At 37.4% G+C, this 19,390-nt stretch overlaps 1 protein-coding gene across 3 annotated transcripts in view; it reads right to left on the reverse strand.

The window, feature by feature from the left end:
- The window catches only part of LOC129763482 (uncharacterized), a 489,208-nt gene that overhangs the window by 114,634 nt on the left and 355,184 nt on the right, over window positions 1–19,390 (reverse strand). For all 3 annotated transcript variants that reach the window (XM_055762583.1, XM_055762582.1, XM_055762585.1), the window contains one exon: window positions 9,304–9,351. In XM_055762583.1, the coding sequence (XP_055618558.1) occupies window positions 9,304–9,351 (48 nt within the window). The remainder of the gene's footprint in view (window positions 1–9,303; window positions 9,352–19,390) is intronic.

Raw genomic sequence — 19,390 nt, forward strand, 5'->3', positions numbered from 1 at the left:
GCACACACACATATGAAAATCATGTAGTGTATGGTACACACTAGAATATATATTGAAGCATTATTTGTTTACAATGACACAAAGCAGCAAGATCATCACCTGGTCTTATAGAAGTTGAACAGAGTGTAGTTTAGGTACACATCTTAGAATCGATACAATTTAGATACACAACATTGTCAGGTATGTATAGGTTGACAAAACGTACCATTTTTAACGGGACAGTGCCGTTTTTTCGAACGATTTTGATTGTCCCGTCTTTTTATCAATTTGTATCGTATTTTGAGTATATATAGAAAATTCTTATATTCCTTAATATTCCACTGTCATTATTTTAAATATTTTTATTCAAATGAACATCTGATGAATTAAATGGGATTTACATTGCTGTATTCGCAGATATTTTACACAACTGTCTTCAACATGCAATCGATATTGAAAACTCCGTTGTACAATCTTTATAAATATCTTCATTTTTACACGAATCGTGTAGAAAAATTGAAGAGTTTTTGTGATTTCGTCGGTGAGCATGATGCTAAATTTCTTGAGCATGGTAACACGATTTCTTTCTCTTGGACTTTCTATCCAGAGGATTGTTAGTATTTTTGAAGGATTGCGCTCTTATTTTCTTTCACAAGAAAAGAGTCCTGTTGTACTACGGGATTTAACTGAAACCCGATGCTCAAGGTGAAGGTGGAACAAAGCCATTGTAATAGTATACGTGAAACCACGTGTTCTTATGGGGTTATAGTGTTTATGCGAGAACACGGTTTGTTTTGATTTTTGTGCGTAAACAGACCAATTCACTTATCAGCCTGTGTGGCGCTTCACTGACACGAGTTTTAGAATACATTTGAAAAAAAAAACAAATCAATACTATAGTAAAATTTATGAACAATATGTTCCGATGAACAATTGCAAATATAAATATATATGCCTATTTGCATATAAAGTAAGTGGAGGCGATCTGGCGTAGTGGTAACATCCATGCCTCTCACGCTAAAGGTCACGAGTTCAATTCTCACTCCCGACATTCTTCCAAAAATGGAACGAACCAGCCTAATGAGTTGAAAATCACTATAATACAGATAAAATAAAAAAAAAATAAAAATATATAAAGTAAAATTCTGATTATACGCGAGCGTAACATGAGCAAATTTATAACACATGTGAATTGGGGCTCTTTTGGCATTTGGTCAAGTTCTTCCGCACAGTAACTCGATATTGATAATTCCTTAATGTTTTCCTTCGTTGACCGTATTGTTTCCACATATTCACGTTGGAGAGCCTTAACCATTCTGTTCGTTGGCCGAGGCATTGTGATTGAATGTAATACTTTTCCGTTTACTGATTTTGAAAGCATAGGCAGCCGTGGCAGTGTTCCGAGCTCTGCAATACAACTTTCTTACCCAATGTTAAAGTTGCTAAAACATTAAAGACCCTTTAAACGTAAAAATAATAATGGTATTGATATCAACATAATTTTATCCTATTGATTTTCATGACATGAAACGCTATGACTCAGGAATGACATTTTATTGAGTGGTTTTTATAGTTGTTTCGATGATGTTGTCTGACATCAGTGTCGAGAGAATACGATGCTTTCACCAATACAAACAAAACCATTGCGGAATATCGAAAAATGAAAATTAAACTTTCAGAGCACTAGCTCGAGTTTTCCGACGTTTTACACTACACATTGCGATGGCAGATGAAAATTTAATATCTTGTGAGTAATCGATTAGAGTTTGGTTGATATTACTTGATGGGAAGTGTGCCAATACGATAATTTTCTTCACACTGTTTCGCAAAATTGTTGATTTTCGGGCGAGGGATGACGGAGGGAGATGAAATAAATGAGCGCCATTGTGGCAGCCATTTGTGGCTTCCTTCCTCCCTCACCTTAAAACTATGGTTGCTGTCAACCAGAGACATCAGTTGGTGACCTTTCAAACATTTATACTGCCGTTCTGCAAATAGTTGTCCTATGTTACTTTTCGACAATTTTCACTTCTCTTCATGAAACGATATTTTCATGCTTAATCTTCCGGAAAAACACACAAAAGATTATTGTTTGTTCCCAGCTTTCAAAAAACAACATCAAGCTCATTTGTCTCATGTTGAAATTCTAGGCATAACTGTCCCACCATATATTTTTTATAGATCCATAATAAATTATTCGGAATTTTATAGCATGCTTTCAGCAGTGCCCAATCACTGTTTATTAGACGCGCTGTTATTTCGTATCAATCTTACCAGCAACAATCTCTGCGTTTGTGGTCAAGGTGATCACGATGTTGAGCATGTTGTTGGGCTGTGCGAGGAAAACTCTCTTCGGGCCCGAGGGTGCAGGATGTGTCAGCTCGGTTAGACTAAATTTATATTTCCCTCAAAACTATCGATTTCCGTATGTAAACATCAAAATGGTCCAAATCTCGTTATGCCTCCTCCTCTCTATGATAAAAATATGTCACCCTGCTAACTTCGAGTCGTCTGCGTTTAATCGATTCCTTATCCTATTAACCGGAGAATAATCAAATTGTAAATATACTTTAGAATTAAAAATAGATTTAGAATTTGGCTTCATCAGATTCATATAACTGAGCCTGTAAGAATAAACGATTCATAAAAAAGAGAACTCTTCAACATAAAAGAAAAGAAGTATTTCTGACTGCTGAGGAGCAAAATAGTCCTGAAAGTTTAGTTGATTCAGATGAAACACAGTAAACGAAATCTATTTAAAGTGCGGATTACGATACTGCGTTGGAGTATATTGAAAAATGAAAAGTAACTCTAGTAAACACACAACAATACAAATGAATTTTATTAAAATCCATTGCTTACTGACCATTCAAAGAAGCATTAGTGAAAATCTTCTTTTTCAAATGAATGGAAACATGTTGTCTGATGAGTAAACAACAACTAAACTAATTAAAATTGATGAGATAAAGTGGTGGTGGCACTATTAATCCTTGCCATTTGCAAGTCGTTGGGTGCAAATATTCTCAGAAATGGAAAATGAATTTCTATAGTGTAACTTAGCTTACTCATTATATTTGATGTGTGTCTAGTAATACAGCAATGGAATGAAATGATTTTTCCATGATGAACAATATGTGGGCAACGGAAAAGTCACGACTCAATATTGAAATCATAAATAATTATCAAATAGAATTTTTTATCTGATTGTGACGAAATTTATGAGAAAATTTCCAAAAATCATTATTATCTGATTATTCTTTCTTGGTAGAGGACAAAGCAGGTACATTTACAGTAGGGTGCCAATGAATGTATGGAAAAAAATTGACCCTAAAATTTCAAAAGTACAAAAACCCTATACAAAATGTTCACCACCTCGAAAAAACACCCTATGCCAAATTTCAGCTCAATCGGACTCAAGGGAGAGTGCCGCAAAGCGGTCAATGTTTGAGTTTTTTGAAAATCAAAAAATCACCCAAGGGGGAAATAAATGAAATCGGGGTTTTCGAAAAAACTTTTGATGCCAAATGTTTTAAAATGGCATGAAACGTCGAGATCTAGTGTCATCTCGAAATTTTTTTTAGTCAAAAATCGGCACTCTGGGACTTCCCGACAAGTAATGCAATTTTAAGACATTTCGCATCAAACATTTTTTTAAAACCTCGATTTTGGGTGATTTTTCGTTTAAAAAAAACTCAAATTTTAACGTTTGTGACACCAGTAAACGAATGCTAATATTTTGTATAGGGTATACGGGTATAAAACAGACCCGTATTTTTTATGTTTTCATAAGAGTGTTCCGTACAAAGTACAGAGCACATGTTTCATATGAGTTTAATTTTGAAATACTTGTGAGTATACAATATTTTTTATCATCATTAGCAAAGATATAAAGGTTATCTGGTTTGCCAACACGGAAACACGCAATGTACAGTTGAGCAGGTGAGGAACAAGCCGCATCTGAATATAAACTTCACAACTTCAAAGATTGATAATAATGCAAATAATCTGATAAATTCGAACATTTTACTACAGAGATATTCTTGATAAAATGAAAAATTATCCTTCCCCTTTGGATTATTTTATGACATAACGATCGCAGAGCAAATCGATGGGCAGTTGTGAAAGTTTGAATATATTTTATACTATATTCAGTCATTGCATTGACAAATGCATTGTTTCATGACAGAGTTACAGCGTTCCAAAAATCATCCAAAATTTACGATGTCGCATTCCGTTCCTCTATTTTTGTTGTTGTTGAGTGCAGTACTTTGTCCCCTCCGGTATATGATCGATCACTGCGATTCACCTTCAGTCGGTAGCGCAATACGAAACCTTTTCCGCCATGGTTGGGAGAATCTTCCAAGGGTCCTTATCGAACATTCTGCATTGAGTGTCTAGATGACATTCAATGTGCTCGCGGGGAAAAGTTACATCAGACGACTCACGATTCATTCATTCCCAACTGTGAAATCAAGCTCAAATCTCAACTATGAAAGGATTATCGAATATTTGTTGCGACCTATTTTTTGCCTTAAATTGATTCAAATTAAAAAGTGCGCTACTTAGAACAATTTAATTGCATTCATGTGAAGGATGAGAATTTTTTTCGGGAAAGAGCTTCATTTTGTTGATAGAAACAAACAAGATTATCATGTATTGGGTTGGGGAAAAAGAAATGTCGTATATTGTAAATATATGGCAACACTTGAACATATATTGTGTTGTACTTATTGCATCCGGTCATACTATACGGCTATTTAAAGACGACAATCTGTGCTACAAGTGTCGTTTTGACAGTGTTGTGGTTGTCCTCTTCAGTCTCAAGTTATAGCGCGTCAAAGATGGAGTCCACCAAGCAAGGAATTCGTCATATTTTACGTTTTTACTACCTGCGAGGTAAAACTGCAACGAAAGCGGCCGAAAAAAATCGTGTAGTTTATGGACCCGATACTGTAACAATTCGCACAGCACAGCGTTGGTTTGATCGATTTCGTTCTGGTGTAGTGGCTGTCGAAAATATATCCCGTACTGGTAGGCCAATCGTCGTGGAAACCGATAAAATCGTTGAAATCATCCAAGTAGACTGGCATGTGAGCACTCGTTCGATTGGCCAGGAACTGGGTATAGACCATAAAAACGTTTGGAACCATTTGCAGAAGATTGGATACCAAAAAAGCTGGATGTATGGGTGTCACACAAGTTGACGCAAAAAAATCTTTTAGACCGAATCAACGCCTACGATGCACTGCTGAAACGGAACGAACTCGACCCATTTTTGAAGAAGATGGTGACTGGTGATGAAAAGTGGATTACGTACGACAACCTAAAGCGAAAAAAGTTGTGGTCGAAGCGCGGTGAGCCGGCGCAAACCATCGCCAAGCCCGGATTGACGGCCAGGAAGGTTTTGCTGTGTGTTTGGTGGAATTGGAAGGGAATCATCCACTATGAGCTGATCAACTATGGCCAGACCCTCAACTCGGTTCTCTACTGTGAGCAGCTTGACCGTTTGAAGCAAACGATTGACCAGAAGCGGCCCGAAATGATCAATAGGAATGGTGTTGTTTTCCACCAGGACAACTCTCGGCCTCACACATCTTTGATGACCCGCCAGAAGCTACGAAAGCTCGGATGGGATGTCCTATTGCACCCACCGTATAGTCCGAACCTGGTTCCAAGTGATTATCATCTCTTCCGGTCCATGCAAAACGCCCTTGGTGATACTAAGTTGGCCTCATAAGAGGCTTACGAAAACTGGCTGTCTGAGTTTTTTGCCAATAAGGAGGGGGGTTTATGAATTTGCCTTTTAAATGGCAACAAGTTTGCGAACAAAACTGCGCGTATTTGACTTAAATTGGAAAATTTGAAGTATGCTAAATAGAGCGTCAGATTTCGAATACGTCATTTCTTTTTCCCCAACCCTATATTTTTGGCAGAAAATTAATATAAAACCCTTAAAAAACGAAATTTTTCAAGTTTTCCACCTCTAAAAGGTACTTCAATCCATCGAATTAAATGTTTTACAACTGCATTCTGTGCGAAATTTTCAGAAAAGTAAATATTAAAACACTGGATCAATTGATTAAAGTTTGACGACTAGTGGTGCATGGATCATTTCACGCAATTGTAAATATTAATTCCTAGAAATCGACGAAACTTTTCGAAAAAATAAATACAAAAAATTTATTTTACACGAAAAAATATACAGACATTATTATCCTAAGATTATCCAACTGTTCTCGAGATAGAACAAAATCTATATCGGTCGTCGTTCACAGTTTACGTCAGTTATTTTTAAAATATGCATTTCAATGAAGAAGAATGATATTAGTAAAACTATATGAAGCACTCTCAGGCAGCTCAACCCGTTTATTTATAAATACGGAATACTAAGGTTTGGCGGAATTTTTTTTTATTCTTTATTATAGAGACTTTCAGCCGTAGGCTGGTTCACTCTTTAGGTTTGGCGGAATATTTTAAAAGTGTTTAATATGGAACAGTTTTTATTTAATTTAGAATGTACCGGTGATTATATTCGAAAACATATTTATTATTCGTGTCCACGTGGACATAGTCTATACCCCTTCACCCCTCTACGTGGACAAGTGTGGACATTTTCATACCGCCTAAAAAACCCCCCCCCCCCCCCAAGGGTTGTCCACGTGGTATGTGGACAGTCCCTAATTTTTGCGTACGAGTCCATATTCCGTAATGGAACCAATTTGTACATGTACGAATATTTCAGCAGATCTGGCATCACTGGCAGCAACGAATAGTTCATCTTGAATTTTACGAATTCACACACACTTACCCGATCATTAGTTCCTTGTTGTGGATTAGTAAGCATTTGCACGAAATAAATCACCTTGAGTGCAAACAGCTGCCCATAAAATTGCCTCGCAAAACGTCAGCTGACAAAAATATCACCCACGGCGTCCACTGAGGGTCCTTCAATAACTAATAACCGAGTTGTTACGCTTGCTACAATATTTACCATCATCAGCATCGTAAAAAAGTAGAAGTTGATCGTAAAACCTAAAGGTGAATCACAATGGCAGCCACGTTTGTAATAAAGATTACAAACTAGTCGTGATGTCAAATAAATAAAATTCAAACGACCAAAAGCTAAATTGCACTTTTACGAACATTCCCGCGAGTATTGGCTGCCCCTCGTACCCGTTCCAAAACCTGTCCAGTGTCCCTCCGATAGCTAGGCCAACATTGAGTTCGGCGTGAAAAACTGCAGTAAAACCCTGCACTTCTTACCTTTTAACTACCCGCACTCGCGGCAACGCAAAAACAAAGCTCTAAAATATTTGCGCCATGTGCGCGGTCAGTAGTAATCGAACACCTCTTTGCGCCACACACACACACCACCCGGCCCTCCGGGGAGTGGCCATCGCAATGTCGGTCCACTCGGTGGTCATCAAATTTTAACGACGGGTCGCTCATTCTTTTACCCATTTCAATTAAGTACTACGGCACGAAAGTGGATCACACCGAAGAAAGCGGACTGTGTGATGACGTCCCGGAACGAACGATTCGAGGTCCCGTGATCCAAAGTGATCCGACCAATGGCAGGCGTTAGCGCCGTAAAACATGCTGGATGGTGCTTTAATTATTCAATAAAAGAACAGCGCTACCTGTGTGTCAATTTTAATACTGCCAAATTTTGACACAACCAACCGCGTATAATGATCGGACACGGTTGGTTTTATTGTCAGTATATTGGGGTTTTATCGACCAGTAAATGGGGTGCTTAAATTTCAATTTCGAGCATTCGATATCGGGCAGCTCGATAAGGGAAATATAAAATGCGCGTCCGAAATGTTGCTGTGTTTGGTAACATATATTTTGATATTGGTCATTCAAAATTGTACACAAATGAGCATATATGCAATGTTTTTCGGAGTAATAGTTGTATCGAAGTTCCGTTACTCATTCATCCCTACCAGAGATGCCAGATCTACGGAAAAGGCGTAGATGTTTTAGGGGGAAAAAACTGATTCGTAGTTTAATTTACAAAAATCTGTACTATCTCCACGGATTTTAGGTTTCAGTGTATGTGAAGCTCACCAGCTGACGGAAAAACACATAGAGACGTGTTCCATTTCCTCATCGCACCTTAGTGATGGAAAAAATGTGTTGCAGTCTAGAACGATTCATACAAAGAGGGGGCTATTCCAAGGCGACTATTTCAGGCCGCACTGAACCCCCTCAGTAGAACGCTCAAGGGAAATGGTCATGGCTATAAGATAAGGTATGGTGACGGCGCCCACGAAGAAGTGACCCATACCTTCTACATGGACGATCTCAAGGTCTAGGCTGATTCACGTCAGCGTCTAGATGTAGCTATCCGGGTTGTCGAAAAAATGAGCAGGGACATCGGCATGGAGTTCGGCCTCGATTAGTGCCGCTGTGTCCATCTATGAAAAAGACAACTTACCGAATCCGGAGGCTACGAGGCCTACGACGGCAAATTTATCATAGTTCGAGTTACAAACAATTTTTTTTTGTGATCGACGTGCATGAGCGGCACGCTCTCTGTCGTTCATACATCTGAGAACATTCTCTACCATCGATAAATGTAGCTTCAGTCCAAGGTAGCTTCACCATATGCGTCAGTCATTCCATATGCGGCCGCGCATTCAATTTAGTGTTTTACACATTTGATACAGATTCTTTGATCCATTGAGCAGAATCCGAAGACGAGCCACTTGCAAGCATAGCAGCTGTCAAAATCGAAAAAAAAATGTTTCCAACTGATTATATTTTATTCGTCTAAATTATCCAAGGTGGTCGAAAAACTACATGTTGGTGTAGTGGTACATTATTACTAATCATACTAATAGTTTACAATAGATTACAATTATATGATCTGGCCGCACTGATATAGATATAGAACTATACAAATGTTCAAGAATAGAAACAATGAGCCAACTCACGTACCACAGTTGATTTCTACTTCTACACACTTGTGTTCTCACAAGGAACGGTGGAAAATGGAATTGTTTACAAACACATCGTGATGGCCTCACAATAGTTATCAGATATAGTGTTTCTTCGAAAGTGAGATGTGTTTTCAACAAGTATTTAGTCAGTTTGACTATGGACACGAATTACGACAGCTTATGACAGTAATTTCCTGTAAAGGAATCCGTAGATGTGTTCCGAAGGATATCCGATAAATGGATTAGAGGGAGTCTACAGATTTGAACGAAAATCTGCGAAGAAAAATCTCATTCAGGAAAGGTCCTCTGTAACTCCAATAGCAATTGCGTCTGACCTCGACAAATGCTTTAACAGCGTGTGGTCAACAGTACTTACCTGTACCCGAGTCAGGACCGGGGTGTTGCACTCTCATAGATGATCCAACTGGAATGAAAGAGTTAAGACATTATCAGCAAATTGCAATATCTAAAGTAGAGTAAAGTAAAAAAAAAAAAAGATAGAAGAGTACAGAGTCACAGAAGTCGTAGGACTGTGAATGTTGAGAACAATTGATTTTGAATTCAGTTTTCTTCTGATATTTCAAATAGTTGCCTTGAAAAGAACCGTTTGTTGTATGAAATGAATGTCCTTCAAGCGGGTTGCATTAAATGTACTGGTAGAACTGGCAGTCACATAAATATAGAAATAGATTTAAAACATCATTTTCTGCACCGTTGCCTAGTCGATAGCATCCTTGTGCGGGACATTGCCGGAGGCACATTGTACACTGCCACTGCCATATAAAAACTCACTGAAAATAGCGTTTTCACATGGTATAAGTAGCCAACTAAATGAAAACACAACTGTGTATGTCACAATGTCGAAAGAAGTTGAGGAATAGCAACGATCTAACCCACTGCATCGTAAGATCGATGTTACGTAATATGCGTTTGAAATCTATTAAACTCTTCTTCACATGATCTATTTTCAATTTAGTTGGGTGACTCCTCTATACAGAAGTTAAGGACGTATTCCCACGTTAAAAATATTTTTTATTGCGCAAACACTGGGCAGATTCGATAAAATTTGCTTCGATGGTGGTTAGACAGGAATATATATTTCACATAGTTTCGTTCGTCAACTATGATCACAGTGACGCCCGGCGCGCACACATTCATACACACACACACACACACACACGCCTACACCAAGCCGGTTGAACCGCACTGAACGTTTCCGTCTCGGGAAGCAGTTTCTCTTCACGTCTGTCAAACCCTTACCCACCCTGGAAGTGTGAGTGGCGGAACTGCTGGCAGATTCAATACAAGCTGTCTTTCATTCCTTTCATTTTCACTTACCCCAGGATTCACGCCGTGATTAACAATGTTCGCTCGGTGTAAATCAGACAGATGACATGGCATCCGGATTAGGCGGCTCACGCTTAACATGTATACACACTCACAAACGTGGGCGCGCACTCAGCAACATCATGAGAAATAATCTGTTGCGTTATTACCATTAGCATCGGCACTATTCCACAAAAGTTATGTTTGGTTCACTTAAAGTCCGAAAGAGTGGTTCGTTGGGTTTTCCAAATTATGTGGTACATATATCAAGAGAGCCGTATCTCTCAAATTGGGTTCGGAAGAGCCGGCCTCCGTGAGTTTTAAAATATGTTCTATACGTTCGGACAATCGCTATGAATCCGTTGTTTACACTTTAGCGAAATGACATATACTGAATTTCAAGATTGTTTAGAGTACATTCCTATAGATGCACTACCATCTCATACTATGGGCCCAATCACGAACGTCACTTCACGGTGAAAACGAAATGGAATGCATAAAAATTATATCTAATTCATTTCGTTTTCACCGTGAAGTTCAGTTCGTGATCAGGCCATATATAAACGATTCTCTCGTGACGTCGTTTATCAGAAAACGTCAGAAACATCAATTGGAACCTGTTGGGAATGATTTCAGTATGCCAGTATTTCTCGCGTTGTATCATAGTATACAGAGAGACATTAGGTCCAATACCCGATTGGGACCAGGATTTTATTTCTCAAAATGTAACGAATTAAACATGAATAGTCATTTTTCGAAGAAAAACATGAAGAAGTTGTTGTTTGAAAAACATTTTCCTGTAAAAGTACCCATCTTCCGATGTATGAGTGACTTGTTGGAAATTGTATGGGTTATTCATATCTATTTTGTCCGAATCTTAATTTTCAAAACGTTTTTTTTAATGAAATTAATTTTTTGTCATGAAAACATAAATAAATTCCTATATTCAATTCTTCAACCAATATTTTTTAGATCTTATAGTTTTTAAATTAAGATTTTTCAAAAAAAAAAAGTTGAACAAACTCAAAATTTCTAAAAATGTTTCACACATAATATATCAGACCTACAAAATTTGAGTCAAAGAATGAAAACTAGCAACTTATTTACGTTTTCATTAAAAAATATAAAACAAATTTTTGGAAAAAAAACGAGAGGTTGCATCCGAGACACGACCGCTTAGGACGTAGGAATACGCAATCTTTTGACGTAGGATTACGTCTTTCGGGAACATATTGGGGTACAAATTGAAAATCGAAAATCGAGCACATCGTGAAAATTGACCAATTTCAAACGCTTATTACTCAGTCATTTCATAATGGATTGATGAAATTTTTGCGTCAATCGGTTTCGGTACTCCATAACAATTTTTTTAAATTGAAGAAAATAATGTATGTCATGAAACTAACTATCGAACAATTGAAAAATCTCAACCCCTATCCTAACGGAAATACCCTCTTCTGATTGGTCGAAATTGACGACACATGCGGCGGTTCCCTCGACATTGCAAATACATAAAAGGAGGTGAACTTTTGCTCCAGCCGAAATGTGTTCCCTAACAAAGACATCAACACCAAGCTGCCTGGAGAAATCGACAATGCAAATACATGAAAATAGAGGGAGCTTGTGCTCCCACCGAAATGTATCCCCCAACAGAGACATTTTTATATTGCAAGAAAGGTGCGAATAATTCTAGCAAATGAAATTTGAATTTTGAACATTAGTGTTGGTTGCTTCGTGAAATTTCATATCAATGACCGATCGTGTGTTGTGAAAAATTACATAACAGTGTAGGTGTAAAATTGTATATGGTAGCAGTTGTGTTTAAAATGACTTGATATATGAAACGATTCATTTCAATTTTCAGAAATCAAAACCAAGTTGTGTTCCCGCTCGAGAACGGGCCGTTCGGTTTAAGCTGTCTGTTTTGTTGTGTTCATTTTTACCCAAGGAAAGTTTATACGCCGAGAAAAATTAGAAAAGTGAAGAAATATTAGAAAAAGTGAATTCCCATATGCTCTACATATAGTATAGTATGTTGTGTTATTGTTAGTCCAATTAAAATTCGCATTGGGTTGAATAAACACTCAGGAAGTAAATATTGTAAAATAAAATTGCATTTTCCATTTCAAATATGTTTTCTCTATATTAAAGTAACAAGTTTTTACTGATGATAAAAATTGGTAATTGTGTACGGTATTGGTAATTATCCTATATTACATTGGTGAGTTTTTTTTTCTTTATTAAACATAACACAGGAGGCATCTCGTCTAGGATCACAGAGGGCGGTTTTCATCATATCACGTTCCACTTTGACATCTTTTATCTGATACCCACCATCCAACGACTGTTTACCATCTTTCTATCGTCATCACTCGGTGAACACTGGTGGAGTGAACAAACAATACCGAACAACCAAACAAAACGGCCATTTTCAGGGCCACCAAATCATCAAAAATTACATCGGTAGACTCTTTACCGATGTAATTTTTCCAAATCAATAAAATAGCCTAACGGAATCCAACGTCAACTATACGGTCGTGTCGCGGACACAACCCTCCTGTGACTTTTTTTTTAATTTGCGAATATGTCGAAATTTCATAAATGACTCTGTAATAATAAGTTCATGAAAAGGTTTAATGGGTTGCGTGGTTTTGTAGAATCATTTCTAGAAGCAACGATTCTTTCTTGCCTTTGCGAGAACAATACACTAACTGTTCATATGTCGCGATTTGTTTCTTTATATCAATGCACGCATTGCACTGAGTATTGAACGAGAGGTATCTTCCGTGCATCGCCATTCAACATGCATCAAACACGCGTCTAACAGATGCACACAGTTGCAACGATAAAAATGAAATACCGCGAGAATGATTTGAAAAATCGTTCATGAGAAATCGTTTCTCGACTCTCGGTCAATACCGTCAACAAAGCTAGGAGCTTGTTGCATCAGAACAGAGCCGTTGCACACGAAATATTCGATAGCGTTCAAGGGGAAACATAAAACACAAAACGAGCATATTAGGCGACCTTTGTTGCTCCGGGCGTAGAAAGATTCTGAGAATATTCCTCAGAGGTGATGCAATACTCATACTAGGATTGGGCGATCTCGGATCGATTTTCAGAAGATCGATCATTTTCATTCCGATTTTCGATTTTTTGGATCGATCTTTTTTACTCGAGAAAATCGATTCTTTTGCTTTCGATTTTTTCGAACTTTTTGTAGATTTGTTTTTCAGTATACATCGATTTTAATCTCACCAAAGACCACCTAACAATTTTTTCGAATATAATGCAATACTCATACTAGGATTGGGCGATCTCGGATCGATTTTCAGAAGATCAATCTTTTCCATTCCGATTTTCGATTTTTTGGATCGATCTTTTTTACTCGAGAAAATCGAGAAAATCGATTCTTTTGTTTTCGATTTTTTCGAACTTTTTGTAGATTTGTTTTTCAGTATACATCGATTTCAATCTCACCAAAAACCACCTAACAATTTTGACGTAGGATTACGTCTTTCGGGAACATGTTGGGGTACAAATTGAAAATTGAAAATCGAGCGCACCGTGAAAATTGTCCATTTTCAAATGCTTATTGCTCAGTCATTTCATGATGGATTGATGAAATTTTTGCGTCAATAAATTTCGGCACTCCATTACAATTTTTTACATTGAATAAAATAATATATGTCATGAAACTAACTATCAAACAATTGTAAAATCTCAACCCCTATCCTAACGGAAATACCCACTTCTGATTGGTCGAAATTGACGACACATGTGGCGGTTCCCTAACAGAGACATCAAAACCAAGCTGCCTGGGAGAAATCGACATTGCAAACACATGAAAGTAGGGTGAGCTTTTTTTCCCACCGACATGTATTCCCTAACAGAGATTTCAAATCCAAGGTGTCTGGGGGAAATCAACATGTAAATACCCTCGTGGTCGATAGTTTAACTGATGACGCGCACAAATGGATAGTGCTCATTGTAACTAGTGTGGGCATTGCTGATTGCATACGTGCTGGCGAATAAGTTGGGAGCGATGAACGAGTGTTTTTTTTTTGTTATTTTCGATCCAATAAGAATCTATCGATGGGTTGATTGAAGAATGGTGTTTCAATGAACTGAAAAAAACTTATGCTTGATAGAATATAAATAAAATTTAAATTTGAAACTTTTACGTTGGTTGCTTCGTGAAATTTCATATCAATGACCGACCATGTATTCTAAAACTTTTAGCACAATTGTAAGCGTAAAATTGTATATGGTAGCTATTGTGTTAAAATGACTTGAAATATGAAACGATTTTATTCCCCCAAAAAAAGTTCATACGACGAGCAAAATTGGAAAAATGAAGGAATATTCGAAAAAGCGATTTCGCATATGCTCTACATATCGTATTGGGTGCTGTTAGCTCCAATTGAACCTCAAGCCGATTAGCCCAATCACAAGACACAAGAGCCATCTCGTCCAGGACCACAGAGAACGGTTTTGGTACGTGATACGCACCATCTAATGACTAATCACCATTCTTCTATCATTATCACTCGGTTATGGACACTGGTGGAGTGAACAAACAATACCTAACAACCAGTCAAAACGGACCCAAATCATTATCGAAGTGTTTAACAATATAATGTCTTCAAACATATCCAGAATCAGCATGCAGTAGATAGCCTAACGGAATCCTACGTCAACTATGCGGTCGTGTCCTGGACATAACCCTCCTGTGACTTTTTTCAAATATAATGTCAACATTTAGATCGCTTCTTCTACGATTTACTTCCGTACAAATGCTGACAGAGTTGAAAATCAAGAATCTGATTCGACAAAATGACAGATACTATTTGTTGAATTTCTAATAATGATTTTTCAATTAATGTCCTACTTAATGCCTCCTTTACGGCACAGGATGAATACCCTGGAATTTTTTGTCTGGACTTTAAAAGTTTTTGTGGCCTGCATGCCGAGAAACAAATCAAAATGCTTTTGATGTTTCATTATAAATATGAAATTTTCATCCACTGCCTAAAGAATAGACGACACCTATCGAACAAGCAGATAAATTGGATTTTTTTTTCGATTTTCCAAAGATCGATTCGGCAAAGATCGATTCTTTGGTACCGATTTAATCAGTGGATCGATCCCTACGCCGTTTGGGAAATCGATTCGACAAGATCGATCTTTTTATAAAGATCGCCCAACGCTAGAGACAGTTTACTTTCTATGCAAGGATGGAGTTTACTTCGCAAATATTCTCTTTTCGCTATCCCTCTTCGTTGTTTCAATTCAAACGGCTGCATAAGTTGCCCTTTTTGGACAGCTCTGTTCGGGAAAGCACACAAATGAACAGAACAAATGTATGGGGAAACGGGAATGCTTACAATTTTCACCAATTTAAACCATATACATACTGTGGGATTGTAATGTATAGCGTATCAAACACATCAAACAAATCTTAGAAAATTTCCAATTCGCTTGATATGCAAATCTTTAAAACCTGTTCACAGCAAAAATAGTTATTAACGTTAACTTTATTTCATAAAAACCTGTTTTCTGATTTGGTACCCTTAATGTAAGACGTAGTCCTACGTCAAAACCTGAAGAACTGAAAAAAACAAAAAAAGCTGCAAATTCAAGAATTAAGAAAGTGAACAAAATTGGTACAAATTGGTACAAAAGGATAATGACAAAATAGATGTAACTATGTAACAAAAATTAAGCATCAAGATTCATGCTCTGATGCTTTCGATTATTTTATTACTTTGAACAAAAAATATATAATTTAAGCCTTACGGTATTTTGAACCGTGAAACTGCAAAGAAACATCAATAAACTACAAGCATTTTGGGGAAAATAGAAAATATCATAGAAGAGGTTGTTGAAAATTATTCCAAGTCAATTAAAAAAACAATTGGTTAAAGTTCTATTACAATTTAACCGGCCATCAATGGCTGTAGATAATTTTTAAGATATTTGTATGTGCATGGATGGTTGCAGCACACTTTCAGACAGGCCAAGTCGTTGTTTTTTTTCGGATTTTTGATCATTTTATAGTATTAGTAATTGTACAGAAATCTAAATTGTGCTTAAAACCACAAGAAACCGTAATGCAAACAGAGTATCCGAAATTTGAATTCAATCTGCCCGAAGTTTGATTTTTTTTTTATAAATAGTGTCCGAAGTTTGAATCTTATTCGCTTCATTTGAAAAGCAAATAGCTACCAAAGTAGAAAGCTTTAAAGCACATTGAACTAATTTATCGAAAAAAAAACAAATAATATCTTTCGCATAAAGTTTAGATCTGTTTTTTGGCATCATATGCCTTAACACTTTCATCGCCCCGTCGCCTAGATATGGGTGACACTTTCCTCGTCCAAATTGAATAGTATTTTTAGAAGGAATTTGATAGAAAGGTGCCTGTTCTATCAAATTTCTTCTAAAAATACTAAAAAATGTAGCTACAGGATGTGTAGAAAAATAATAAAATCATAACCATATTATTATAATGTTTATACTACACTTTTTATTAATTTATAGTACGAATGGTTTGTACTGCAGTTTTTTGCGAAAGTCATAAATATGACTTTGGCATGTGTTATTGTTGTCAATTCGTCTTCAAATTAAGAAAAATATTCCTAGATCATGTAAAAGTTGTTCACAAACTATGTTTGATCTTCATTTAATAATTTATTCGCTAGTTATGCCTTGCAAGTAACTCAAAAACGTCGCGTTGGGCGACGAACCTGTTAAGCGTCCGAAATATGATTCAGAACGGTTCAACCCACCCATTTTTTATTCTGTGGCCTGCTTCTGCAGACGCTCAATTTTCTTCTCTAGAGATAGTTTATCGTTATGAATAGCTGATTGGTAATATGTCTCGTCCTTGAGCTGTTTCTCCAGTCGACCGATCTCTTGTAAACAATTGAAAACTTGTGCCTTCAGTTCAATGTAGGTCCCGGCTGAAGCAATACATTTTTTCCAACAAACAATTCAGTCTTCAAAATACTTTTTCTAGCTGTATTCAGAAATTGACTTCAGGTCACACGCAGCGAATTAGTTTTTATGTCTTCATTGTTGCCAAAACGGGTCTCACGAAGTGGTAATTTGAGTTTCGGAAATAGGAAAAAGTCACACGGGGACATATCCTAAGAATACGATGCTTGTTCAATCACATTCAAAATTCGTTCAAAACAACGATCGCTGAGCTGGTATATTATCGTGGTTCAAAATCCGAGTGCTATCCCTCCCCAAATATGCCCGTTTGCGACGAATTTTCTCTTTCAAATGCCTTATTTTCAACGTTTAGGCAGAATAAATTTAGTTTGCAACACACAATTTCACACATTATCTTTGATCGATAGAATTATCCTTATCAAAAATCGTTGAGTATAACAAGAGTTAACTTGTTCTTAATGACGCTATGAACAAACTTAACGACAGATCGCGCCCAAAATTGACATTATGACCATACCAGTAGTACCAACTCTAAAAAAAACATTGAAAATGTTCAACGGGAAGATTTAGAATTACATGCAACTGATGACAATTGCACATGTCACTTCTTCGAGGCTGTAAAACGGTATTCTATACAATTACCACTAATTAAGCGTAATCAGGGTACGCTACGTGAGGTCGAGTAGATGTGGATAAATATAGAGAACTCTTTCGCATGTCTCGATGTATCGAGAAATACAATATTGCAAAGGATACAAAAAATTGCAGAAACATGTCTTACCTTCAAGTGCTACTACTTTACTCCGAAAACTAGCGAAGAGCCAGTCTTTCTGGTAGGGAAAGATGCAGATACTGCCAGCTGTCAAGGTCAAAATAAGCAGAATGTAAAGGTACACAAAACACAATTCACTTGTCATAATGCATCGTATAATTACTAGAGGGAACTAATTGTACAAATTCGGGTAGCAGATCTCGGAACACTTCAAAAAATGAAACCGTGTAAAGTAGGTCCATTAAAAATAAACAAAATTATATCAGGATGCGTAACTTTTTCTTTACGGATAGCCTTGAATACATTCTCTGAGCTTTCTCATAGATAACATGAAATTAAAAATTCTCCTTGAGGCATCTGTGGTCGTTAGGAGCAGCTAAATTATAGTGGCTAGCGTTCGTCTTATCAGTGAAAGGGCAACCTACCAAGGAAGAGGAAAAAGGAAGGTGAAGTGTGTCTGCATACTCCGCATACTACAATGTGATTACCACAACCACCGAGGGCGCGATTGGCTATGCATCTGCCCATCAGCGGGTATCAACCTGTTTCACACCGTTTACAAATTACAAAAATTATATCAGACAGGTCACAAAAGAAACATTGTATTGCTGCTATCGCAGCTGCTCGCGAGCTGGCTGTATGATCTCGACATAATCGAACCAAGTCTGTAGTGGTGGTGAGGAAATGCGTTGCCAAGAAATCTTAACGACCTTAACGTCCTCCCTTCCCGCCTTGAGAAGCGCGTAATTGAGTGAATTATTAGCTCTATTTGTATTGCTGACTGCTAGTTGTTGGGAATAATTAGAATCAACTAGCGCTGATGGATGCGGGCCGCGTTCGTGTATGACATTGCATCGTCTCGTGAGTTGGGGGGGAGGGTGGTGTGTGTGTTGGGATAGCATACATATTTATTCATGCACACGAGAGCCGGCAATCAAACGCCCCATTCACTTCCCAGCGATGAGTTGCGCGTGGTGGAAAGTGGTGGAATAATGCTGCCATTGTTACCGACGAACGCATTTCTCGCTTATAAATAGTTCTCTAGTGCTTGCCTCGGCTTCGACCCCTTTCGAATTGCAGAAGTAAGTGCACTCGATGTTTTACAATTTCAAATCTATGTTACGGTCTTCAGTTGGCGTTGTTCCGTATGGGCAATTTTCATTTTTAAGATGCTGGATAGTTAAATCTGGTTATCGTTAGCTCGCTTGGATAGTCAGCAATACAATTAATTCTGATCATTCACTATTCATTCACAAATACAACAAATATATAAAGCAATAGCAAAAAAAGTGTAATGCAATGGTTTTGTATCACAACCACATACACAAGCCTTTCTGATATCATATAAATGTTCGCGAGGGTCAAATGACCCGTTGCGGTAGTTAGGGCAGATTACATATATTTC

Source organism: Toxorhynchites rutilus, chromosome 1 (genome assembly GCF_029784135.1).
Source record: "Toxorhynchites rutilus septentrionalis strain SRP chromosome 1, ASM2978413v1, whole genome shotgun sequence".
NCBI lineage: Eukaryota > Metazoa > Arthropoda > Insecta > Diptera > Culicidae > Toxorhynchites > Toxorhynchites rutilus.